Below are 27,812 nucleotides of genomic sequence, written 5' to 3' on the forward strand. Positions count from 1 at the left end.
CATTCTCTCACCGTACTCAGGTGTAAAACGAGTACCTGGACGTAAACAGCATTGTCTCTGTCCGAAAAAATATGTAATATCGCCTAAAAGGCGTCCTGTCCTGTTAAATGTTGCTGTTGGTCAGGGACCCCTTGTAAAACGATTTGAACACGTTTAGTGGATATTGCGCTATATAAAAAGCTCCATTTTTTTAAAAGCTCAATGTACAGCGATCAATATCTGGAGGACGGGTTTTCTGGGAATTTTTTTAAATACCGGTTTTTCAAGGTTACGGCAGTTAAAAGGTTAAAAACCAATTTATAACACATCATTCAATGGGCATGATTTATATTACATTTCCATGTGCTCGAGGTCATTGGTCACATTGCAAAGTGTGCTCAAAATGACCTACATAGTGAAAAGTGTTCACCATTTAAAAAATATCCAACGTTGCAAAATGTGCTCCAAGTGACCCACTTAGTGAGAAGTGTTCACAGCTTTTTCAATATCTAACACCACGATTGGTCATTTGATTCAACTTGACACATGTGTAAGTTTATAATTTTCATAAACAAAGCAGCGTGTTTACATTTCTGAAGAAATATCCAATCGTTGGACAGCAACAAATCATGTGATTGATGACTTGGTTGGACGAAAACATGAATATAGATCGCTCCCATTTATAACACATCATTCAATTAACCGGTAGATAACCACGCCTCTCGGACAATCGTCATAATGTAAACAATGGCAGTGATTGGTAGACACAGCAAAGTACACAGGTTTTACTTTCGATGGTATGTGTTAAGTAAAATTCCCACTGTTCTACCGCTTGATCAGTAGACTCAACACAGAAAACTATTCGTTAACTCTTACGTTTTTAATATGATCTAGAAAACCATGTGGTAACTAGTCATCCATTTGTCAATATAAAAACAATAACAACGATCAGATGGAGGTCGAATTCGTTCACGTTATTGTTTATAAACAACCAACTATGTTTGTCCGAGCACGTGTGAAGGTGTGTCACAAATGCCATGTTTTGATTGGTGAAAAATCTACTGGTTCATTGCTTTGCGAATCGAAATGGCATTTGTTTTCAAAGTGTTGAAATGGAATGTTTTCATACCGTTTAAGCGGTCTCGGCGTTATCTTCACATTGTGTGTGACATACATGCGTCGCACGGAAGTGTTGTGAATCTAACAAAAGTTTTGGTTTTGCACACTTCTCACTTCAATAACAAAAAGTCTGTGGTGTGCACAAGTAGGATAGATATGTGTGTGTTTGTGTTTGTGTGTATGTGTGTGTGTGTGTTTTTCTGTGTGTGTGTGTGTATGTGTGTGGTAGGTATGGTGTGCAATAATATTATATATGATTAGATCTCGCTAGTGCCAAGGACGAATAGAGCGAGGGCCGAGTGAAATGTTTAAAACTACCATACCTATTGTTCTTATCACCGGTTCAATCACTAACAGACAATAGACATGTGGGCATCTTCTTTGGACAGTAATGGATTTGTGATAATATCGCAGATGTTTGTTTGATCATTTTGGAAATAAAAAAAAGATATCACTGTGGAATATTATTATTATCAAAGTAGTTGTGCTCTTTGCCAGAATCGGAAGGAATTCGATAAGTTTAAAGGTAAGTTGTTCCTTATCTGATTAGTGCATTTTAGAAACGGCTGTGTTGCTTTCAAATTCTTCTTCTTCTTCTTCTTCTTCTTCCTTCCTTCCTTCCTTCCTTCCTTCCTTCCTTCCCTTCCCTTCCCTTCCCTTCCCTTCCCTTCCCTTCCTTTCCTTTCCTTTCCTTTCCTTTCCTTTCTTTCCTTTCTTTCTTTCTTTCTTTCTTTCTCTTTCTTTCTTCTTTCTTTCTTCTTTCTTTCTTTCTTTTTCTTCTTTCTTTCTTTCTTTTCTTTCTTTCTTTCTTTCTTTCTTTCTTTTCTTTCTTTCTTTCTTCTTTCTTTCTTTCTTTCTTCTTCTTTCTTTCTTTTTCTTTCTTTCTTTTCTTTTCTTTCTTTTCTTTCTTTTCTTTTCTTTCTTTCTTTCTTTCTTTCTTTCTTTCTTTTCTTTCTTTTCTTTCTTTCTTTCTTTCTTTCTTTCTTTCTTTCTTTCTTTCTTTCTTTCTTTCTTTCTTTCTTCTTTCTTTCTTTCTTTCTTTCTTTTTCTTTCTTTCTTTTTTCTTTCTTTCTTTCTTTCTTCTTTTTCTTTCTTTCTTCTTTCTTTTTCTTCTTCTTTCTTTCTTTCTTTTTTTCTCTTTCTTCTTTCTTTCTTTCTTTCTTTCTTTCTTTCTTTCTTCTTCTTTCTTCTTTCTTCTTTCTTCGTTTTCTCTCTCCTCCTCCTCCTTCTCCTTCTCCTTCGTCTTCGTCATTTTTCCGATGAGCGGTATTGTAATAACCCTTGTATTTACCCACGTGGTAACTAATTTGATTACTTACTGTACAATTAAATTGTTTGTTATCATTTATTTGTTTCGTGAGCCAAAACCCAAACAGTGTGACGAGAAGATCCAAACTATGGATTTATTTTATAATATCACAAGATATTTAAAGATCATTTTGCGTTAAAGTTTTGAGAGGAGCCAAGAATAGACAGTCCCTGCTACCCCCCCCCCCCCCCTCCCAACCCCCCCCCCCCCCCCCCCCCCCCCAAAAAAAAAAAAAAAAAATAAATAAAAAAAAATAAAACAAATTAAATTTTTTTAAATAAAAAAAAAAACAAAAAAAAAAAAACAAACCCCAAAAATAAAAAAGCAAAAAACAAAAACAAAACAACAAAGAAACCGAATTTCTCAGCTTTCGTATACGCTAGATTAATTTCACTATGATATTTTAACAAGGACAATATTTTTTCATCCATTAATCAATTCAAAATTGAGAGAGAGGCTTTTTTTTTTAAATTAAAATTTGGGAGGCCTTCCGAAAGCTCCTACATCCCCAGTATTCTTGTTATAGTAGGGGGTTTGGGAGGGGGGAGACATTAAAAAAAACAACAACAAAGTTTCCCCCCTCCCAAACCCCCTACTAGAACATTATAAAAAAACAAGAATACTGGGGATGTAGGAGCTTTCGGAAGGCCTCCCGGAAATTTTGTACGGACTCGGGTTTAAGTTGTCTTATAGGGTGCGTCCTTTAACCCTTTTCTTACCGGCTATTTTCCGAATTTTTCCCAAAACTTCACACCCATCCAACACAAATATTTTTTTCTTACTCAAACATAAAAGCAACAAATACATTCTATGAATAATATTGATCTGCGAAATGAACTCTACAACACTGTGTCACGTTTTTATAGCTATATAACAAAACATTTTTCTTTCAATTTTGTGATTTACAAAATAAATCTGATTGATAAAAATGTTGGTAAATATTTCATATTAAATTTAAAAATTACAAGATAGAATTAATGTAAAAAGAATTAAATGTAAAGATTAAAATTAAAATAAGATTCTAGATATGGATTACTTCCCTTGTTTGAGATTTTTTTCATTTGGCGGAATATCTGGAGGGAAACTAACCAAAATTCCCCGAAATTGTTCTTCTGCTTTCTAGTTTAGTGGCTATAAAGAGAGTTTAATACTAATAATATTTCAGCTACTTTTAATTTGTTAATTTGGCTGATTTTCCATGATACAGATAAAATCAAAGGGGAGGCCTTCCGAAAGCTCCTACATCCCCAGTATTCTTTGTTTTTTATAATGTTCTAGTATGGGGTTTGGGGGGAGGGGGGAGACTTTTAAAAAAAAAGTTTCCCCCTCCCAAACCCCATACTAGAACATTATATAAAAAAAACAAAAGAATACTGGGAATGTAGGAGCTTTCGGATGGCCTCCCAATCAGGGATATTTAAAACTACGGCAAAACTTTCAAAGATGGCGGCACGGCTACGGCTGTGCCTCGATTGCTAATTTATGTTAATTGATAAAATTTTTGAAAATAAGCCGTTATTCTGGTCTAATATAGATATATTTATTTTACCCATTTGATAAATATTCCTTAATATCCGGTGAGCAACTCAGTGTATCTACTAGTACTAGTGGTTATACGCTTCAACAGTCATGACGTCACTTCCCTCGTAATGACGCATGGTAACTTAGTAACTGGCTCCAAAACAATCGGAACAATGGCGGATGCTTTTATGAAATATTTCTCCGACAAGCATGAAAGTGTATCCAGAGGAAATAAAACATTATAAATCTGATGATGTTTTTGACTTTTATACATTCTGATCACATGACATCTGAAAAGTTCTCGCCAGCATGAAGAATAAAAAGTACCCATTTTCTTTGTTTAGAACCACGATGGCCGCCGTTGATGGGCGACGTGACATCAGACTAATGAATCCAATTGAAGTGGCGCCTTTAAGTGGAATTTTACAAATCACATCCTGTTTACAGTAAATAACTGACATGGGGCTTTGACCCTCTCCTTACCAACCATAGGAAAATCCTCACATTCGTAACGATCCAACCAGCATTTATTTTATCATTCAGATTTCTTTTGTAAATAAAAAAATTGAAAGAAAAATGTTGTGTTCTCTCTCTCTCTCTCTCTCTCTCTCTCTCTCTCTCTCTCTCTCTCTCTCTCTCCTCTCCCTTCTCTCTTTGTTCGTTTGACTGTATGTCTGTCTGTCTTTCTGTGTGTATATGTGTGTGTGTGTGTCTTCTATCTCCCTCTCTTCTCTCTCCTTCTCCCCTCTCTTCTTTCCTCTCTCTTTCTCTCTTTCTCTCTCTCACTTCTCTCTCTCTCTCTCTCTCTCTCTCTCTCTCTCTCTTCTCTCCTCTCCTCTCCTCTCCTCTCTCTCTCTCTCTCTATCTCTCTCTCTCTCTCTCTCTCTCTCTTTCTTTCTTTCTTTCTCTCTCTTTCTCTCTCTCTCTCTTTCTCTCTCTCTCTTTCTCTCTCTCTCTTTCTCTCTCTCTCTTTTCTCTCTCTCTTTCTCTCTCTCTTTCTCTCTCTCTCTTTCTCTCTTTCTCTCTCTCTCTCTCTCTTTCTTTATGTCTCTCTCCTCTCTTTCTCTTCTCTCACTCTCTCTTCTCTCACTCTCTCTTCTCTCACTCTCTCTTCTCTCTCTCTGTCGCTGTCTCTCTCTCTCTGTCTCTCTCTCTCTGTCTCTCTCTCTCTCTCTGTCTCTCTCTCTGTCTCTCTCTCTCTCTCTTTCTCTCTCTCTCGTTCTCTCTCTCTCGTTCTCTCTCTCTCTCTCTCTCTCTCTCTCTCTCTCTCTCTCTCTCTTTTTCTTTCTAAATTTCTGCGGGTTGTCAATGGCAATGATCTCTGACGAAGTCCAAGAGCCGATTCGTCGTGTTGCAATAATATTGTTATGATCCGTAATTTGTTATGATCTGAATGTGTTGCAAGCGCCGTAAAACCCTTTAAAAAACCAAAACCAAAACAAAACAAAACAAACATAATTGTCTCAAAGCGGTATTATGTCGGGATCCACTCGGTTAGGGAAATTGAATTCATTTCCACAAATATCAAACTTGGGTTTAATTTCTCTACGTCATGCTGGGGTATAAATACTACGAGTAATTCTTGCTTTACAAAAAATTCTAAGGTCCAATTTCTCATCATTCTATCTCTAAATTCACTTTCTGGGGTCTGAATCATTCCGACATAATACCGTTTTGAGACGGAGGGTCACAATTTTGTTATAAATATTTTATTGACAAATCCAATAATAAATCCCTGTTTCCATTGATGAGACGTGACACAGCTGTGTACTAAACATGTTGCTGCTCGAAGCTCGAAGAAATATAAGCAATGTGACATTGAATGTAAGCTTCAATCAATTTCATATACGAAAACAGATAAAATGGACGTTTCGGGTTTCCCCTTTATCAACCAAACAGGATGAACGAAACACTACAGGCGAATGAGATAATGTGGTTGTGGCGTTGTTAAGATGAATAATATAATAATATATTATCACAGCTGTATACCAACTTTTGCATCCCTTCCCTTCCCACCTACCTACTTGGAAATGTAAAAAAATCGTCGTTTTAAAGAGATAATAGTAGTAGCTATAGTTAACTTTATAAATCAACGATAAAATTATCCTCACGAGGATTAAATAACGCTTCAAAATCCTTAACATTATTATGTAGTCTGGTTCCAAATTTTCATTTTCACAAACTTTTAAAGATTTTGGGGGGCGAAGTGGTCGAGTGGTTAAGGCATTGCACTGTGATCCGGATGAACCGGGTTCGAGCCCCGCTTCAGGCACTTTCGTTTTTTTCCTTGAGCAAGATTATTAACCCCCAATTTGCTCACTTGTACAACATGGGTGATTCCTGTTGACATCAGACATCTTGTTTGATGAATTATCTATATTCCTTCGTGGAATGCCAAGGCGACGATATCTTATGATGTCGTGGCGCAAAAGGCATAATTTTTTTATATAAAAAAAAAAAAAGATTTTGAGATGCTCATTGCTTTCTGGAATCTGACACAAACATTCGTAATTCTATGAATTATTCGTAATAGTTGGTATGTCTGAAATCACTACTTCTCATACATATTGCTTTGTGCGGCTATGTGGTCTTGTGGTATGACACTCGCTTTCGGATCGGAATGTCCCGGGTTCGAGCCTCGCTCGGCGCATAGTTGCGTCCTTGGAAAAAGGCTCTTTACTCACATTATCTCACCGTACTCGGGTGTAAAATGAGTACCTGGCCGTTAACAGCGTTGTCTCTGTCCGAAAAAAATTATAATTTCGCCTTAGAGGTCTTGTCTTACATGTTAAATGTTGCTGTTGGACAGGGACCCCTTGTAAAGCGCTTTGAACACGTTTAATGGATATTGCACTATATAAAAAGTTCAATTTTTTTAAAAAGATCAATAATATCTGAAGGACGGCTTTTCTGGCAATTTTTTAAATACCGGTTTTTCAAGGTTATATAAAAGCTCATTTTTTAAAAAGCTCATTGCTTTAATTAAACGTTAGTTGTTAATCATGGAGCCTGCAGGCTATTACCACCTCGCATTGATGGTTCTGATTTTCCTCCCTAAATTACGCAATAATTATAATTGCGATGCAAATTGTAAATAGGCAGGAAAGCCCAGAGCTGATGTTGAGAATGCAGGTTCGTTAATCGTTGAGAAATAATGAATGAGGGCCTAATTTAAATGTCGATATGTCACTCCATCATTTTTTAACAAAACGAGTCCTTTTACATTTTATATATGTGACCCTTCGTCTCAAAACGGTATTATGTCGGGATGAACCAGATGCTAAAAAGTCAATTTAAAGCTAAACTGGTCAATATTTTGAATTGTTGGTATTCAACGCACTAAATTATGATATTCATTTTCCTCTATATAACATACAAATTCAACGCAAGTCTGAGATTTCTGGCAATAAATTCAATTTTCAGCATCTTTATCATCCCGATATAATACCGTTTTGAGTCGAAGGGTCACATATCGGTGAATTACTGGACGGGGTCTCTTGTCATCCCATTGTGGGCACAGGGAGACAGAGAGAGAGAGAGAGAGAGAGAGAGAGAGAGAGAGAGAGAGAAGAGAAGAGAGAAGAGAGAGAGAGAGAGAAAAGAGAGAGACAGAGAGAGAGAGAGAGAAAAGAGAGAGACAGAGAGAGAGAGAGAGAGAGAAGAGAGAGACAGAGAGAGAGAGAGATAGACAGATAGAGAAGAGAGAAGAGAGAGAGAGATTGAGAGAGAGAGAGAGAGGGGCAGAGAGACAGAGAGAGAGACAGACAGAGAGAGAGAGAGATAGAGAGAGAGAGGTAGAGAGAGAGAGAGAGAGGTAGAGAGAGAGAGGTAGAGAGAGAGAGAGAAGAGATAGAGAGAGAAGAGAGAGAGAGAGAGAAAAGAGAGAGACAGAGAGAGAGAGAGAAGAGATAGAGAGAGAAGAGAGAGAGAGAGAAGAGATAGAGAGAGAAGAGAGAGAGAGAAGAGATAGAGAGAGAAGAGAGAGAGAGAGAGAGAAAAGAGAGAGACAGAGAGAGAGAGAGAGAGAAGAGAGAGAGAAGAGAGAGAGAGAGACAGAGAGAGAGAGATAGACAGATAGAGAAGAGAGAAGAGAGAGAGAGATTGAGAGAGAGAGGGGCAGAGAGACAGAGAGAGAGAGAGAGAGAGAGAGAGAGGTAGAGAGAGAGAGAGGTAGAGAGAGAGAGAGAGAGGTAGAGAGAGAGAGGTAGAGAGAGAGGTAGAGAGAGAGAGAGAGAGAGGTAGAGAGAGAGAGGTAGAGAGAGAGAGAGAGAGAGAGAGAGAGAGAGAGAGACTTGTACTGCGTCTTCTATCCCCCCTGTATCCGTTTTCCAACTTGCTTTCTGTCTTTGTCTTGAATTGGGGTTTCTTGGTTTCGTCCTGGACCTGACCAGAACCCTGGCCTTAGAGAAACAGTATAATCTATAGTTAGAGTTGGAAAGGTGATATTCTGCCCCCCCCCCCCCCCTTCTCCCCCAACCCCACCCCCTTGCAAATCATAAGTTACCTCTCTGCTTTGTACTGCCGTATGAAAAAAAATGTTGGTGAATATTAATATCATGATTTGTAACCATACGTTCCTTTTAATAGGGACCTGTGATTGTGTCAGGATGAGACTTTTAGGGGTGATCTCAAACTAAGATCACTGAAAAGTGTGTTCGTGAAATCAGCTTCTTTTCCCTACTTGAGCCAATCCCCCTTTGTTTACATAGAGTGAAACGGATAATAATCAATTTTCTGCTAGTCTTTGGATACGACGCTAGTCTATCGCAAATACTTTCCGCTAGATCTAACAGACCCAGCTACCTAATCACCGCTGGATGATCAGACGGGGGGGGGGGGGGGGGGGGGGGGGTCAGAAAAATAATATTGACTTCACCCGGAATTGATCTCGGTCCCTTTGCGTGTGAAGCGAATGCTCTACCAACTGAGCCATTAGGGACCCCCTTGCGCTATGCGGTCTAGTGGTATAACACTCGCTTTCGGATCGGAAGGTCCTGGGTTCGAGCTTCGCGCTCGGCGCATAGTTGAGTCCTTGGAAAAGGCTCTTTACTCACTTTCTCTCACCGTACTCAGGTGTAAAATGAGTACCTGGCCGTTATCAGCGTTATCTTTGTCCGAAAAAATTGTAATATCGCCTAACAAGCGGCATGTCCCGTCCTACATGTTAAATGTTGCTGTTGACCAGGGACCCCTTGTAAAGCGCTTTGAGCACATTTAGTGGATATTGCGCTATATAAAGCCCATTAAAAAAAATAATTTAAGAACGAAGTTGACGTCACTCAGGTTTTTATTGGGGGTTGTTCCCATCCATTTCTATGAGCAATTCTCACTGTATAAACCAGACTATAAGCGTTCAAGATTACACACAGTTTTGTATGTTGGTCCGTTGTACGAAAGCTAAAAATGTGTTTTGTGAGAAGAGAAGGACAGTTTTGTTCGCTTGTTAATCTTTAACCCTCTCCTTACCAACTATAGGAAATTCATCACATTCGTTACGTACAAACCAACATTTTTCTTATTCAAATTTCGTTGGTACATCATACCATTTAAAGAAAATGAACAAGTGTGTTGTAGAGCATGTTTTGCTAGAGAAATTATGTATCGCAAGAAATTACTGTTATTGTGTTTGAGTGATAAAAATTATTTTTTTTGGTGTTAGTTGGGTGTGAAGTTTGGGGAAAAATCCTGAAAATGACTGGTAATTTTTTTTTTTAATTGAGCTTTATATAGGGCAATATCAACTAAATGTGCTCAAAGCGCTTTACAAGGGGCCCCTGGTCAACAGCAACATTTAACATGTAATACGGGACATGACGCCTGTTAGGCGATATTACAATTTTTCGGACAAAGACAACGCTGTTAACGGCCAGGTACTCATTTTACACCTGAGTACGGTGAGAGAATGTGAGTAAAGAGCCTTTTCCAAGGACTCAACTCTGCGCCGAGCGCGAGGCTCGAACCCAGGACCTTCCGATCCGAAAGCGAGTGTCATACCACGAGACCACATAGCCGCACAAGGAGAGGGTTAATGTTGTAAAAAGAACAGCCCACATCAAAAGCATCTAATGATGTTTTATTGTGTGGTGTCTGTAGATAGTTTTGTTTCGTGATGTTTTGTTTGTACCAATTTACTAATCAACTGGGTTATCTGGAATGTAATTGTTCTTGAATCATTCACAAAGTGGCAGGTGGTCTTGAGGTGGGGGCGTAATTGGCTTCTACAGTCATGACGTCACTTCCCTTGTAATGACGCATAGTAACTTAGTAACTGGCTCTAAACTATCGGAACAATGGCGGACGCCCTTGTGAAATATTTCTCTGACGAGCATAAAAGTGTATCCAGAGGAAGAAAACATTATAAATATCATCATGTTTTTGACGTTTACACATTCTGATCACATGATATGTGAAACGTTCTAGCCAGCATGAAGAATAAAAAGTACCATTTTTTTTTGTTTGAACCAAGCTGCTTGTTGCTGGGCGACGTGACATCAGACTATCGAATCCTATTGAAAGGATGCATTTGGTTCTGCTGGATTCAGTCCCCTATAGAGAAAACGAAGATGACGTTACTCTGGTCTTTGTTATTGTTTATTGCCATCCTCGTTTATGAGTAATTCTAACTAAACTGTATTATCCAGACTATAAAAGTCCATAGTTTTGGGTGTTGGTCCGTTATACTTCCGGATGGCAATGTTGTGAGCTTCTTAGCCAAGTGCATACTATCTATAGATAGAACGAAGTTGATGTCACTGACCTCTTTGTTATTGTTTTTAGCCAGTCATTTTATAAGTAATTCTCACTAAATCCTATCAATCGGTGTCTATAAACGTTCAAAGTTACACATAGTTTTGTCTGTTGGTATGTTATATCCGGCTGACGGATGTGCGTTTTTTTTTGTCTAAACGCATAGAATCAACCGACACATGAAACTTTAGATTAATTTATTTTAGTTATAGTTGGGAGTAGATACAATGTCATTGAATGCGAGCGATATATATGAACTTTCCATGTGTTCGAGGTCATTAGTCGCATTGCAAAATGTGCTCAAAGTGACCTACATAGTGAAATGTGTTCACAAATTTTGAACTATCTAACATCACGATTGGTCATTTTATTCAGCCTGACACATGAGTATGTTTACAACTTTCATAAACAAAGCAGCGTGTTTACATTTGTTCAGAAATGTCCAAATCGTTGGACAGCAACAAATCACGTGATTGATGACTCGGTTGGACGAAAACATGAATATAGATCGCTATCATTGCAAAGATCTCAAGAGTTCATATTTTTATCGTTTTAATTATATATATTCACCTTTTTGTGTTCAACCGTAGCCACCGTTATTTTATGGCCTGACACTGGAACCCACTATGGCTTAAAGTTTGACGTCATTTTTTAGGTTTGTGCTGCGTCTGTTGAGTTGTTAGTAGAGCTCAAGGAAACAATTGTTTCCGAATAATAACAATTCGCTTAAACTGCTGTAAACTTACATCTTATGTAGATAGTTTGCATTAAATATTGAATTTATGATATATTGCATATTATCTACGTTATGTTGCAATTACCGATATGAAATCTCTCGCTTTAAATCATTTGTAATACTGATTATATACTCAATATTGTCAAATTAACAAGGAATGCTGTTTATATAACTTTGAAAAAATTGCATGTATGCATGACCGTTTCACAGAGCATTTAAAGGCTTTTAAACCATAATAATATAAGCTTTTACACGATACGTTACGAAATCTCAATAGGTGCCACTCTCGTAAAGCTGCGAAAAGAAATCTATTTGTATCTATAGAAAAGCATTTAAGGAGCACGGCTATGGAATTAGAATTTCACAATCAACCCCGAGAAGATTGTTATCGAAATACGACAGAGAGATCACCAGTGTTAAACGATGGAGTGGGTAAACGTCAACATACATCCGACAAAGGAATGGACGTCTGATAATTCGGATAGGAAAATGCTCATGGGTTCTGGACAGAGAGTTGTTGATATTCTTGCAGGTGGTGAAGATACTGGGTATTTAGAAGACTGCCTTACCATTTTTTTTTCTTTTCTGTATCATATGGAAGGTAGTGACTATCATTCTTGGCTCAATGCAGAGGTGTTTGAAGACTGGCTAAAGAACCGTTTGCTGCTTTTTCTCGAAGCACCCAGCTGTATTGCATTGGACAACGCTACAATTTGGTGGCCCATGATCACCTTAATGCTCCAACTTCGGCAACTCCAAGTCTCTAATGAGACAACACTACTTATTATTCAGACCAATTATCAAAGGCCCAACTATATTCTAGCGAAAATAAACAAAGTAGAAACAGTTTTCAAAACAGAGTGTCTATTCAAGGAGTTTTCACATGAGGTTGCGCGACTTCCTCCCATATCACTGTGAGCTCAATCCAATCGAGCTCATTTAGACCCAGGTAAAGGGAAAGATGAGAGGTGGAACACCCAATTTACTCTCACCAACGAGGCAATAAATGATACAACAAGGGAAGACTGGGGAAAGGCATGCTCCTACCTCCGCAAACTTGAGGAAAATTATATTTCATTGGATAGAGTGATGCCATGAAATCTTTCCATAGTCGTTCCATCCATTTCTCCTTTTCCTCATCCTCGTCATTAGAATGTTATGATTGATGTGTCCAGTATGTCTTTGTTGTTGTAGTTGTTGTTATTGCTGAACACATGTACATATTTTTGGAAACATTGTATCATAAATTGATGAATTTCTACTTTTGAAAAGTCTACATTAAATTTATGTAATCCTCTTTGGTATAAACACAAGCTATTTCTATAAATTTTGCAATCAAATTAATGTTCGAAGCGCCTAATGTTCACTTTCATTTGTATTTTCACCAGTAATGTGTATTGATAATTATTAATTGTAGATGTCTGATAGTTAAGGATTGCCATTCGTTTCTTCATATTCAGATATGTATGTATATCGTTCAAGTTTCAATTAACCGAACATTCCATTTTAACGAATTCCTTCAAAATGGATAAGCGGAAAAGTCATAATTTTGATACTGTAAATCATCTGTGAGTTATGATCCTTACCAGTTATCGATTTTAATATAACTGTTATAAGCGAAATCCTTTCCTATTGTTTTACAATTAATGTAAAAATATTTTTTGATTATGACAAATTGATAGGTCATTGAGGGTCATACAAACTTTTGCAGCTGTGCATCGAGCGACAGCTGAGTAAAAAGAAGAAAAACATGCGCCACTTATTAAAAATCTGACTATAGTGCAATTTATTGGGGGTTTTTTTCATTATTTTAATTGGATTTTTTCATACACTATCGGATATGTTATATGTTATATCCTGTTTTGTTGTATTTATAAGTAATATCGACAATGTGATGATTGGTTCTTAATGGATTTTAACAGATTGCCCATCACTTGCTTCAACAGTCGTAACGTCACTTCCCTCGTAATGACGCATTGTAACTTAGTAACTGGCTCTAAACAATGGCGGACGCCCTTCTGAAATATTTCTCCAACGAGCATACAAGCGTATCCAGAGGGGGAAAAAAACATAAATCTGGTCATGTTTTGAGTTTTACACATTCTGATCACAAGACATATGAAAAGTTCTAGCCAGCATGAAGAATAAAAAGTACATATTTTCTTTGTTTAGAACCACGATGGCCGCCGTTGCTGGGCGACGTGACATCAGGCTATTGAATCCAATTAACAATGGACCTGATATTGTTCTGGCATAGATTGATAGACTTTTTACCCATGGGAGGTAGAAAAGTCGAACAGTACCGTCCCCATCCCCCATAACATATCATAAGGGATTTTTAACCAAAAAAAAAAATAAAATAAATTAAAGCAACAAGAAAAGAAAGGGATAGATGAACTGCTGTTTGCGGTATGATGTCCAGCCTTATCTTATCTTGTCTTAAACATTAACTCTCTCCGTACCAGCCATTCAAAATGAATGATTCAAGAGCAATTAAATTCGAGATAACCCAGTTGAATAGTAAATTGGTACAAACACAACCTCACAAAAAAAAAAAAAAAACAAAAAAAAAAAACAACAACTACAGCTAGATACCACACAATTAAAAAAAACATCATTGGATGCTTTTGATGTGGGTTGTTCTTTTTTTAACATTAAACCCTCTCCTTACCAGCCATGTTCAGGATTTTCCCCAAAACTTCACACCCAACTAACACAAAAATATATTTTTTGTCACTCAAACACAATAGCAGTAAGTCCTTGCCATAAGTAATTTCTTTAGCAAAACATATCCTACAGCACACTTTTCATTTTCTATAAATTTTATGATGTACAAGATAAATTTGAATAAGAAAAAAGTTGGTTGTATCGTAACGAATGTGACGATTTTCCTATAGTTGGTATGGAGAGGGTTAAGATCGCATTTATTTTTTCGACACCGGCACCCGCAGCCTTCCATAAAAGAAAATATTTTTCGTCTATGGTCCAACTTTTGTTATATTACTACTTTCCTTTTATTTGGAGTATTTCATAGCCTTTTTAATGATCACTGAATACTGATTCACATTTAGCTCCATGTCTTTTACAAACCACTGACGCGAGAAATAGTTTTAAGGGCAATTCAATTGGTCATCGTCGTGAAGAAGAAGAAGGAGAAGGAGGAGGAGGAGGAGGAGGAGGAGGAGGAGGAGGAGGAAAGAGAAGGAGAGAGGAGGAGGGAGGAGGAGGAGAGAAAAGGAGAGAAGAAGAAGAAGAAGAAGAAGAAGAAGAGAAGAAGAAGAAGAGAGAAGAAGAAGAAGAAGAGAGGAGAGGAGGAAGAGGAGAGAGGAAGAAGAGGAAGAAGAAGGAAGAAGAGAAGAGAAGAGAAGAAGAAGAAGAAGAAGAAGAAGAAGAAGAAGAGAAGAAGGAAGAGAAGAGAAGGAAGAAGAGAAGAAGAGAGAAGAAGAGGAAGAGAAGAAGAAGAAGAAGAGAAGAAGAAGAAGAAGAAGAAGAGAAGAGAAGAAGAAGAGGAAGAAGGAAGAGGAGAAGAAGGGAAGAGGAGAGAATGGATAAAGAAGATGATGAAAAAGATGATGATGATGATGATGATGATGATGATGAAGAAAAAGGAAGAAAGAAGTAGTAGATGAAGTAGAAGGGGGAGGAGGAGGAGTTCACTCTTAAGGGTTTGCGCTCATAAAAAGAATTGAGCTTTTATATATAAGCATTGTCCACCGACGGACTCAATGCGCTTAACAAAGGATCCCAAGCCAATAGGCAACAGCTGACCTATAAGAATAGTAAGAGGTAATAGCGAGAGAGAGAGAGAGAGAGATGGGGGAGTAGAGGAGAGAGAGAGAGAGGGAGAGAGTTAGAAAGAATTAGAAAGAAAGAAAGAGGGGGGGGGGGAAGGACACGATTTCTACCCTTAGAATAGGAAAAGAGAGGGGAAGTTTGATGTGCAAATCTCATGATCTCATTGTGTGTAACTTTATTATAACAATATTATTAATTGTATTATTATTATTATTATCATTATTATTATTATTATTATTATTATTATTATTATTATTATTATTATTATTATTATTATTATTATTATTATTATTATTATTATTATTATTATTATTATTATTATTATTATTATTATTATTATTATTATTATTCTCATTATTATTATTCTCATTATTATTATTATTATTATTATTATTGTTATTGTTATTGTTATTGTTATTGTTATTGTTATTATTATTGTTATTATTATTTTTATTATTATTATTATTATTATTATTATTATTATTATTATTATTATTATTATTATTATTATTATTATTATTATTATTATTATTATATAGCAATATTACATCATTGAAATTTGCTGTCTTTGTTTTTCTTTTAGTGACTCATTCACGTGTTTTGTTGATGATGATGGTGTTGGTGATGGTGGTGGTGGTGGTGGTGGTGATGATGATGTGGTGATGGTGATGGTGACGATGATGGTGGTGGTGGTGTTGTTGTTAGGGATGGTGATGATGATGATGATGATGATGATGGTTATGATGATGGTGGTGATGATGATGATGATGATGATGATGATGATGATGATGATGATGATGATGATGATGATGATGATGATGATGATGATGATGATGATGATGATGATGATGATGATGATGATGATGATGATGATGATGATGATGATGATGATGATGACGATGATGATGATGATGATGATGATGATGGTGGTGTTGTTGTTGTTGGTGGTGGTGGTGATGATGATGATGATGATGATGATGATGATGATGATGATGATGATGATGATGATGATGATGATGATGATTATGACGATGATGTGGATGATGGTGGTGATGATGATGATGACGATGGTGATGATGATGATGATGATGATGATAGTGGTGGTGGTAGTGTTGGTGGTGGTGGTGGTTGTGGTGCAGGTGGTGATGATGATGATGATGAGATCTTGGTAACGTAATCTCCAGGACGCTTTCCGTGAATTGTGCAGTTGTGTGAACGTCCTCCACTTGTTGAATCCCTTTTGTAATATTTATCCACGTGTCCCTGTATTGTGCCAAGGTTTTTGAGACCGAGTAGATCATGTACCGGCTTTTAGTTTTGATGGAATAGTTGTTGTTTGTAGCTTACATTCTTCTCGTGCCAATAGGCTTCAACATTCGTGTCGTCACTTCCCTCGTAATGACGCATAGTAACTTAGTAACTGGTTCTTAACTATCCGAACAATGGCGGATGCCCTTATGAAATACTTCTCCGACGAGCATAAAAGTGTATCCAGAGGAGAAAAATAATATTATAAATCTGATCATGTTTTGACTTTTATACATTCTGATCACTTGACATGTGAAAAAATTCGAGCCAGCATGAAGAATAAAAAGTAACCGATTTTCATTGTTTAGAACCAAACTTCTCGTTGCTGGCCGGACGTGACATCAGACTTGTGAATCCTATTGAGGCAGATGATCGTAATGTCTTATGTGTCTATTGAACTTTATCTAGCGCAATACCCATTAAATGTGCTCAAAGCGCTTTACAAGGGGTAACAGCAACATTTAACATGAAGGACGGGACATGACGCCTGTTAGTCGATATTATAAATTTTTCGGACAAAGACAACGCTGTTAACGGCCAGGTACTCATTTTACACCTGAGTACGGTGAGAGAATGTGAGTAAAGAGCCTTTTCCAAGGACTCAACTATGCGCCGAGCGCGAGGCTCAAACCCAGGACCTTCCTATCCGAAAGCGAGTGTCATACCGACCACTGTAGACCACATAGCCGCACAATTTTTTATGTGTCTGTTATATATTGTGTTCGTATCTCCTTGTGTTTGTAAGTGTAAGTGTATGTGTATTTATTGGCCTTTATCATTCTCCGGAATGATTAGGTGGGAATCGGACACATGCCATGGATTCTCGTAGTAAATTCCATCATTATCTCTTATCCCCCCCCCCCCCCCCCACCCCCTCAGCCCCACTTCACCAGTATTAGTTCGTCTGATTACAACCCAAACTCGATAAACTCAACGCGGCCGTGCGGTCGTTCATTTTTTTTTTTTTTTTTTTTTAGATAGAATAGATAGTATGCGCTTGGCTAAGAAGCTCGCAACATTGCCATCCGGAAGTATAACGGACCAACACACAAAACTATGTGCAACCATAAATTTTCATAGTCTGGATAATGCAGTTATAAGTGAGAATTACTCATAAACGTTAAACGTGGATGGCAAAAAAAAAAAAAAAAAAAAAAAAAAAAAAAAAAAAAAACAAAGACCCGAGTGACGTTAGCTTCTTACTCGTATCTGCTCTAATACTCTACCCGTGTGTGTTAGTTAATACTATGTGTCATGCACGTTATCATCTCTGACACGATAAGGACAGCGAGCGAGCCTTTGCGTTCAATCCATGTAATAGAATGAAAGATTACGATGGCTCAGTATTGTTTGTAGACCGTCACGCCGTGTTAGCAGCAGCCTCTTATGGTTCTCACACTACTCTGTTATGACGATCGACCCAATCAGCAAAGTCTGGTCCGCATTCGTGCACCGTCGCAAACCCGCCGGGTAGCATCGTCACAACACACCGTTCGACTAGATGCTCTGCCATCTCAGGTTCTTGCCCACAGCGGGTACATATTGGACAGGTAGAAAGACCCCACCGATGAAGCGCACTTGCCGTTAGGCAGCTCCTCGACCGAAGCCGATTCGCAGCCTCTTACTGGTAGCGGGTTTCCTTTCCCATCCTTTTTATAAAATTCATTCTTCCTTCTTCACTTTGCATTATTCATTCGTTGAGTTTTAAATAGAGCAATCATAATATTCCCTGTTTGTGCCATTCCCCTTATTTTTCTCTTGCGCTTTTAAATGGATTGATCTATATTCATGTTTTCGTCCAACCAAGTCATCAAACACATGATTTGTTGCTGTCCAACGACTGGATATTCTTCAGAGATGTAAACACGCTGCTTTGTTTATGAAAGTTGTAAACATACTCATGTGTCAAGATGAACAAAATGACCAATATTTCAAAAACTGTGAACACTTTTCACTATGTGGGTCACTTTGAGCACAGATTCCACTGTGACCAATGACCTCGAGCACATGGAAATGTAATACCTATAGATCATGCCCATTGTAAACCTATAATTTTTTGACAATCCTATTTTCTTCCTTCATAGTTAGTCTGCGCTTGGCCAAGAAGCTCAAAGCATTGCCATCCGGAAATATAACGGACCAACACACAAAACTGTGTATAACCATAAACGTTTATAGTCTGGGTAATACGGTTTAGTGAGAATTACTCATAAACGTGGATGGCAAAAAAACAATAACAAAGATCTGAGTGACGTCAACTTCGAACTATCTATAGATAGTATGCAGATGACGTCACTCAGGCCTTTGTTATTGTTTTTGCCATCCGCGTTTGTGAGTTGTTCTCACTAAACTGTTAATTTACACAGTTTGTGTGTTGGTCCGTTTACTTCCGGATGGCAATGTTGTGAACTCCTTGGCCAAGCGCATTCTATCTATAGATAGTATGCGCTTGGCTAAGAAGCTCATAACATTGCCATCCGGAAGTATAACGGACCAACACACAAAACTGTGCGCATCCATGAACGTTTATAGTCGGGTTAATACTTTTCAGTGAGCATTAGTCACAAACGCGGATGGCAAAAAACAATAACAAAGACCTGATTGACGTCATCTTCGAACTATCTATACCGGGCTGGAATGACCTGAATATGTCGCAATGTTTCGAAATGATTTGTCACATATTGTTTGTACACTATGTGATCTGTCGGTTATGTGGTCTTGTATGACAATCGCCTTCCGATCGGAAGGTCCTGGGGTCGAGTTCCGCTGTGAGTTAAAAGTTGAGCCATTGAAAAAGGCTCTTTATTCACATTCTCTCACCGTACTCATGTGTAAAATTAGTACTTAGACGTTAACAGCTTTATGTCGCAAAAATTGTCACATCGCCCAACATGTCTCGTCATACATGTTGAGTTTTGCTGTTCACTAGGCACTCCTTGTAAAGCGCCTTGAACACATTTAGTGGATATCATTCTATGTAAAAGCTCAAGTTTCTTTTATTTTTTATTTGTTAGTTTTGGGAATGTACTTATATATGTTTTATTAATTAGATCTATTTTATTTTCTTTGCAGAGAACTCAGCACACAAACTCATAGGAAATCCCATTTTTTAGACAGTTACCGAGAATAATCTAGAAACCCAACTGTGCTTTCGGATATCCCCTAATATTTCTGTGCTATCGGAAATTTCCTATTTGCCTGACATCGGGAATCCCCTGTTATTTTGCCATGCCCTCCAAGGAAGAAAAGGTCAAGCTGCTTAAAGACGTTGCTGTGAATGATGGCAATAGAGACGTGAAGGTATGAAAATACAGTGGAAACTCCTTAAAACGAAATTCATAGGGAGCGGGTATAATGTATAATCCATTTGGTATAGAACAATCAACCCTTTGGGTCCATGAAACTTTTAGTCCGTTCCTAGTCCCATGCGCACGGACTGGGTGGGGTTTCTGACCTCCCATAGTGAGCAGGGAGGTACTTACTTTGTCTTCTATCCCACTATATCCGTTTTCCAACATGCTTTCTGTTTTTGTCTTGGAATGAGATCACTTGGTTTTGTCCTGGTCCTGGCCGGATACCCTAGCTGGGAGGTAAACAGTCAAATGTATAGTTAGGGTTTTGGGATTATATTTTTTCCCTTGTAAATCATCTCTCTGTTATGCACTGTATTGTTTAGTTCGTATTATATAGAATTTTGTAAACATTTGAGTGTATCCCTCTTAGTGGGGACCTGTGCTCTTGGAATCTACATCTGTTCCCTATTTTATCCAATTCTCCTTTGTCTGCCTTATTCTTGGATGTTTTAATTGTAATTCTAGAACTTTTTACTATCCCATTTTCTTCCTTTTTACTGGCGTTGATATAAACTAAATGTGTTGCAAGCGCCGTAAAACCCTTAAAAACAAACAAACTTTGGGTCCATGAAACTTTTAGTCCGTTCCTAGTCCCATGCGCACGGAATATCGCAAATGTCTCCAAAGTTACGAAATGTGGTGCCATGATTTTTTGTATGCGGGCTTATATTTTAACCCTCTCCTTACCAACCATAGAAAAATCGTCACATTCGTTACGATACAACCAACATTTTTCTAATTCAAATTTCTTTTGTGCATCAATAAATTTAAAGAAAATTAACATGCTGTAGAGCACGTTTTACTAAAGAAATTATGCATCGCAAGAATTTTACTGCTTTTGGTTTTGAATGATAAAAAATATATTTTTCAGTTAGTTGGGTGTGAAGTTTTCGGGAAAACCCTGAAAAAGGCTGGTAAGGAGAGAGTTAAGGGACATATTACGAATTTTGAATACCGATAATGGTTGACCAAACAATTTTCCCAAAAGGCCGAATTTCTTTGATCTTTTCATCGTTTGCAATAAAATAAGACTCAAACTTGAAACTGTTTACAGCACAGCAATCAGCAATGGTGTGTTGATTCTATTTCCCATGGGAAAATATTCACAACAAAGTTACATTCAGTGGCGTTGCTTAGTAGATAATTTTGGGTTGTTTGAAATAGTGTAGCAATAGATATAATTTAAATCACTCACTCTCACTCTATCCCATGACCGGTTGGTCGTCGGTGGGACTCTCGGGATGCAAATTTCACGATTCGACGCCACTCATCACGGTCTTGGGCCTTCCTCATTAGATTGTTCCACGTCAATCCTGTCCAATCTTTAATAGTATTTAAATAGTACAGTATTGAAAAAGCTCACAGCGTTTATAATTTATCTCTTCCCTGGTGGACAACGGACATGTAATATATCGTACGACACAGGCAGTCCGTTAGGTGCTTATACATTTTTGGACCAAACCATTGATGTAAAAAAAAAAACAAAAAAAAAAAAAACAAAACAGGGGGAGTCCTCCAAATGTTTACGCCCTTCTTCGACAGGACAAGAAGAAACGCCTTTCACAAAGACATCATTCCAGACGAACTGTTGAACAAGACAAATTATAAAGGTCGCACAAGACATTTCACGAAAACCCACTGGTCACTCATCGAGCACGGTACAAGTTTGCCATTCTTGAGATATGTTCACCGGGAGAGAGAGAGAGAGAGAGAGAGAGAGAGAGAGAGAGAGAGAGAGAGAGAGAGAGAGAGAGAGAGAGAGAGAGAGGGGGGGGGTCCTTTGAATGTAATAATGTGAAATGTCACTCAATCCAAACTTCTTTAGCCCCAGTTTACTAATAATTTTTGTACAGTATATAACCTTTCAAAGGAACCGCAGTTTTCAGATACTAGAGGTGCATAATCAAAATGACATAATTATAAATGTGTCCTCTCCATTCCGAGTTCCTGGTTGTGGGCAATAATATATTAATAGTATTGCTATTCGTCGCATGCCATGAAAAAGAATGCCGCGCTTCGCCACGATCAAATGAAAAAAAATATTCTCCGAATTTTATATCCAAAACGTTTGTTTTTAAATCCTCTTTAAGTTAATTTAATAATTTAAAAAAACCTCGAATTGTAACACTGATAAGTAGTTTAATGTTTATAGTACACCAATTTACAAAGTAATATTTTACACATGGAGATAAAGATGAAGGGAGTAAATCCGACTCATGAATGTGTTGTTCATTCATGAGTCAGATTTACTCCCTTTATCTTTATCTCCATTTTATAGACTCATTTAGGCACCGCTATTTATTAATATTCTACACACCGTTATTGAAAAAAAAAACGAAAAACAAACGTAACACTACTGTCAACAGACACTCATTACACGCGCGTCTCATACTTAGCCTCAACAATGACACGGATATCGTTGCCTTAATGTTAAATTGCTCGAATGTCTACTTTCTGTGGACACATATCATGACCACATCTGTTATACGCGTATTCACTCGCAAAATCAGTAGCTAAATGTAGTTTATCTTATCTTTTCTTACTAATAAGAATTATCCTTTAAATGCCTTATACAATAGTTTATAATTACAAAATCTCATATAGCTTGCATTGTATAATTCACAGACAGTTTTACACAACTTTGAATATCAGGAAAAATGTATCAATACGGCAATGCAAAATCGAAGAATACTATCACAGAATACTGGTAATTGAAAACTGGTCAAGATCGAATGAATCATAAATGTACAAAGTTCATAGTACAATGAAATATTAATGACAAAAATAATAATGAAAGCAACAACGATGTAATTTCGTTGGCTTTCTCTATACTCTATCTTTCCATTCTTCTTTCTTCATTTTTTTTTACAATGGATATCAAATGCAATCTGTGCTATTATAGTGACATTGAAAAGCATCGCTTTGAATCTATTTGATTTATACAATCTCGAAGCTAAACTTGAGCGACTGCATTGCGATATTAACAATCAAACTGGTCGGATTTAGAACACAGTAGATATGTGCACACATGTTCATCTTGAAATATTTTCAACCTGACGCCACTGATTTCGAAATAATGATCGTTTTAGGTCACATGACATTGTCGACCGTAAAGCAAATGAAAGTTGAAATGAGTAACAGCAAAAATTATTTGATGACCTAGCGGAAATCTTCAAAATTCTTAATCGGTGTTGTTTTAAAATAGGATTTTTTGTGTCTCGTCTTGATTATATGGAATAAGCTAAGTAATCATGCGGCTATATGGTCTAGTGGTATGACACTCGCGTTCGGATCGGAAGGTCCTGTGTTCGAGCCTCGCGCTCGGCGCATAGTTGAGTCCATGGAAAAGGCTCTTTACTCACATTCTCTCACCTACTCAGGTGTAAAATGAGCACCTGGCGTTAACAGCGTTGTCTTTGTCCGAAAAATTGTAATATCGCCTAACCGGCGTCTTGTCCCGTCCTACGTGTTAAAATCGCAACGATTGTTTGGGATTGATTCAACATTGTTGTCATGTACAATATGTCGCGTCGGTTTGAGAGTAGTTCCGTTACACCAATGAGCTCGTATATATAGCTCGAAGATGACGTCACTCAGGTCTTTGTTATTGTTTTTTGCCATCCGCGTTTATGAGAAATGCTCACTGAACTGTATCAACCTGACCATAAACGTTCATGGATACATACAGTTTGTGTGTTGGTCCGTTATACTTCCGGATGGCAATGTTATGAGTGTCTTGGCCTAACGCATACTATTTATAAGAATGTGGGTTATCAGACCTGCAAAATAAGTTAACATCGTCGATATAAAGAAAGCAATTGGTTCGATTGAATAGCTAAGGGAGACAATCATGAAAACAGTGTGTGAAAATTATTATATTACAAGTTGCTTCCCTTGGTAATTACTCCGTCCAACATATATTACAGTGAGTTAAGCTCGGGTGACAGAGAAGATACAGATTGTGCTTTTTTTTTTTTTCCAGTTTTATTTATTTATTAAAATTTATTGATTGGTTTATTTATTTTCATTATTTATTTATTTATATCTATTTTCAAATATTTATTTCATTAATTTATTTATCTCTTTATTTATTTATTTTATTATTTTTGTTTGCTTTGGTTTATGATTGATTTTACTTGGGTTGATTTGTTCATTGGAAATACTGGGAATGGCGGGTTCCGATAGCTCAGTTGGTAGAGCGCTCGCTTCACAAGTAAAGGACCGAGATCGATCCCGGGTGCAGCCGAGATTTTTTTCTGACACCCCTGTCCACCCAACTGTGATTGGGAGATGGGTCTGTTAGATCTGGCAGAAAGTCCTTTGCGATAGACCAGCGTCCTATCTAAAGGGTATCAAGCGATTGCTATTGTCCGTTTAACGGTATAGAAATCGTGATAAACCGGTTCCATGGGCCTATAGCTCTGAAGGACTATTTTTTTTTTAAAGTGGGAATTGGATAATGGCAAGAGATGAAGTGAGTAGGAAAGTGCTAGAAGACAATAGAGAATACAAATTTTCGCGGCGGTGATGGGGGTCGTCTGAACCTGCTTTGTGTTTTTCAGCAGGGTGGGGCTGCGAACCCTATGGCCAACCCTCCTCCTTTTTCCGGGATTGGGAGAGGCAAGTGCACTTTGGAAGTGCTCTTACACGTCAAGCATTGCTGTTGTCTACGGACTACTTTTTAAAAAGCGAATAGAACGCATTAAATGTGAATTGCTTTGCAGGAAAAGCTAACATTTTTATACGAAAATTATACAACGAATATTGACAAAACTGATTGAAATACTGATTATATACCCAAAAATGTCAAAGTAACAATGAATGTTGTTGATATAACTTTGAAAAATGGGTGGGGTTCCTGACCTCCTATAGTGGGCAGGGGGGTACATACTGTGTCTTCTATCCCCTTAATTGTTGGTTCACATGCTTCTATCTTGGTCTTGGGAATGAATTACTTGGTTTTGTCCTGACCCTGGAGTCCCTGGCTAGAGGAAACAGTCAATGCATAGTTAGTTGTTGTTTTGGAGATTATAATTATTTTTTTTCCTTGTAAAGTATCTCTCTGTTATGTACTATATATTTGTATTGAATTTATACTGTAAGCTTTGAGTGTATCCTCTTTGCTGATTTTGGCCGATGAGACTATAGTGAACTCAAACTAAGTACATTGGTGGTATGCTCTTGGAATCTACATCTGATCCATATTTGTTCCAGGTTCCCCTTTGTCTCACCTTTTCTTTTGTGCTTTAATTGTAATTCTAGAACTTTTTACTATCCCATTTTCTTCCTTTTTACTGGCGCTGATATAACCTAAATGTGTTGCGTGTTGCAAGCGCCGTAAAACCCTTAAAACAAAAACAAACATAACTTTGAAAAAAAGTATTTCAAAGTTCTTAAAACCTATAGCTCTTTTTAACGATACGATATGATACGATACGATTCGATGTAAAAGACACGCGAAAGTAGAATTTGCCCGTCTAAATGGAAAGCAAATAATTTCGGTTTGATGCGGAAGCTCCAGGGTTCGAGTATCGCTCTGAGCGCGACATAGTTGAGTCGTTGGAAAAGATTCTCTCACCGTTCTCAGGTGTAAAACGACTATCTGGCCGTTTACAGCGTTGTATATTGTCGTTGTAATATCATCGCCTAACAGGTTTTATGTCCCGTCCTACGTGTTGAGCGTTGCTATTGACTTGGGGCTCCTAAAAAAGCGCTTTTGGGCAAGTTTAATGGGAATTGCGCTTTATAAATGCTCAAATTATGCTCAAGTTATGAAAGTTCAGGTTCGTTTTCTTGATTTTAAAGTTTATTATTCACAAACGGATTCACAAAGAAATGGACGCATTTGAGTGTATTCCTCTTGGTGGGATCCATTACTGGTGTGTAGGTGAAACTTTTAGCGATCTCCTGTTCCTTATTTGAACAAATTCCCATTTGTCTTACTTTTTCTTGTTTGCTTTATATTATAAATCTAGAATTATTTTTACTATCCCATTTTCTTCCTTTTTACTGGTGCTGAAATGACCAAAACGTGTTGCAAGCACCGTAAAATCCTTTGAATAAACCCAACCCCCCCCCCCAAACAAAAACACCAAAACAAAACAAAAAAAAAACAACAAAAAAAAAACAACAAAACAAACCAAACAAACGGATAACTAGTTTTTTTTTTTCTTTTTCAAACTAGGTTGAGGTTGAAGTAAGAAATAAGCAAAGCAGTACCAATGGAGTGTCTTTGAAAGGGGCATCATCTGCATTGAGGTCAAGGGAGGAGGAGGAGTTTGGGACGACCTATGCAACCTCCGACGAGGAGGTGTTCGAGACACGGGAGGTCGTGACGGAAGGTGATAAGAAGAAAGTGACTTATACCAGAAAGGTTTCTGTGGTCGACAAAAAGTAGGTTAATTATCTTTCTATTCATCGATATACACTCATCATCTATCCATCTGACCACTTACCTAGTCGTCCACAAACACACACACACACATACACACGCATACACACACAAAACAAACACAAACACACACCCACACACACATACGCACGCATACACACACAAAACAACCACAAACACACACACACACATACACACGCATACACACACAAAACAAACACAAACACACACAGAATGAGAGAGATAGAGAGAGAGAGAGAGAGAGAGAGAGAGAGAGAGAGAGAGAGAGAGAGAGAGAGAGAGAGAGAGGGGAGAGAGAGAATGTGTTCATATAAATCGCACAGAATGAGAGAGAGAGAGAGAGAGAGAGAGAAAAAGAGAGAGAGAGAGAGAGAGAGAGAGTATGTATTCATATAAATCCCACAGAATGAGAGAGAGAGAGAGAAGAGAAGAGAGAGAGAGAGAGAGAGAGAGAGAGAGAGAGAGAGAGAGAAAGCATGTGTTCATATAAATCCATATATCCACCAATACATCAACACATTAATCAATATTTTATTCACCAATTCATTGACATATAAATCCATTAATTCACCAATCCATCGACACATTATTCAATATTATATTCACCGATTCATTGACAAATAAATCCATATATTCACCAATACATCAACACATTATTCAATATTATATTCACCGATTCATTGACAAATAAATCCATTAATTCACCAATACATCAACATATTATTCAATATTATATTCACCGATTCATTGACAAATAAATCCATATATTCACTAATACATCAACACATTATTCAATATTATATTCATCGATTCATTGACATATAAATCCATATATCCACCAATACATCAACACATTAATCAATATTTTATTCACCAATTCATTGACATATAAATCCATTAATTCACCAATCCATCGACACATCAATCCATAATTATTTCAACTTCATTGACCAATTAATCAACACATCAATCCATTTAAATCCACTAAAAAAAAACACCCATTCATCAATTTCTCCTATTAGGCTGCCTTATTAATTTGCTTTTCTCCTTTTTTTTTTTGTCATTCTCGTTTCAGGAGAGGTAAATCCAAGATTTTCTTCAATATAAAAGACAATACCCAAACCAAAACACGATTACCGGGTATTTCACGGTGATGTAGCGTTTTGTTTTTCATCGCTATCTTTTTTTTTTGTCTATCATTTCCTTTGTGATAGAAAAAGAATTACCCCCTTTCGCATAGGCAGGTGCCATTAGACCCATGAAGGAATATAGATAATCCATCAAACAGGATGTCTAATGTAAATGTTTTTTTTTAATATTGACCTTTATATAGCGCAATATCCACTACATGTGCTCAAAGCGCTTTACAAGGGGTCCCTGGTCAACAGCAACATTTAACATGTAGGACGGGACATGACGCCTGTAAGGCGATATTACAATTTTCCGGACAAAGACAACGCTGTTAACGGCCAGGTACTCATTTTACACCTGAGTACGGTGAGAGATTGTGAGTAAAGAGCCGTTTCCAAGGAC

The 27,812-nt window shown here is 37.5% G+C and overlaps 2 protein-coding genes across 2 annotated transcripts in view; both read left to right on the forward strand.

The window, feature by feature from the left end:
* The first annotated feature begins 1,331 nt into the window (after window positions 1-1,331).
* Window positions 1,332-27,489, forward strand: LOC144956974 (uncharacterized). Its single transcript, XM_078887843.1, has 4 exons — window positions 1,332-1,624; window positions 19,587-19,814; window positions 26,052-26,260; window positions 27,355-27,489. Exons 2-4 carry the CDS (start codon window positions 19,743-19,745, stop codon window positions 27,431-27,433), a joined length of 360 nt encoding a protein of 119 aa, XP_078743969.1. The 5' UTR covers window positions 1,332-1,624; window positions 19,587-19,742; the 3' UTR covers window positions 27,434-27,489.
* LOC144956973 (proton-coupled zinc antiporter SLC30A2-like) overlaps window positions 26,052-27,812 on the forward strand; it is a 68,340-nt gene continuing 66,579 nt past the window's right edge. The window contains exon 1 of the mRNA XM_078887842.1: window positions 26,052-26,264. The gene's annotated coding sequence lies outside the window, so the exon portion shown is untranslated. The remainder of the gene's footprint in view (window positions 26,265-27,812) is intronic.

This window comes from Berghia stephanieae, chromosome 11, assembly GCF_034508935.2.
Source record: "Berghia stephanieae isolate SIO BIC M18660-M18661 chromosome 11, UCSD_Bste_1.3, whole genome shotgun sequence".
In the NCBI taxonomy this organism is placed as follows: domain Eukaryota; kingdom Metazoa; phylum Mollusca; class Gastropoda; order Nudibranchia; family Aeolidiidae; genus Berghia; species Berghia stephanieae.

Bases quoted from the DNA above. Each gene is read 5' to 3' on its own strand.
- LOC144956974 (XM_078887843.1), top strand. From the start codon at position 19,743: ATGCCCTCCAAGGAAGAAAAGGTCAAGCTGCTTAAAGACGTTGCTGTG. The intron at 19,815-26,051 runs GTATGAAAATAC...TTTTCAAACTAG, and splicing joins ATGGCAATAGAGACGTGAAG to GTTGAGGTTGAAGTAAGAAA. The intron at 26,261-27,354 runs GTAGGTTAATTA...TTCTCGTTTCAG, and splicing joins GTTTCTGTGGTCGACAAAAA to GAGAGGTAAATCCAAGATTT.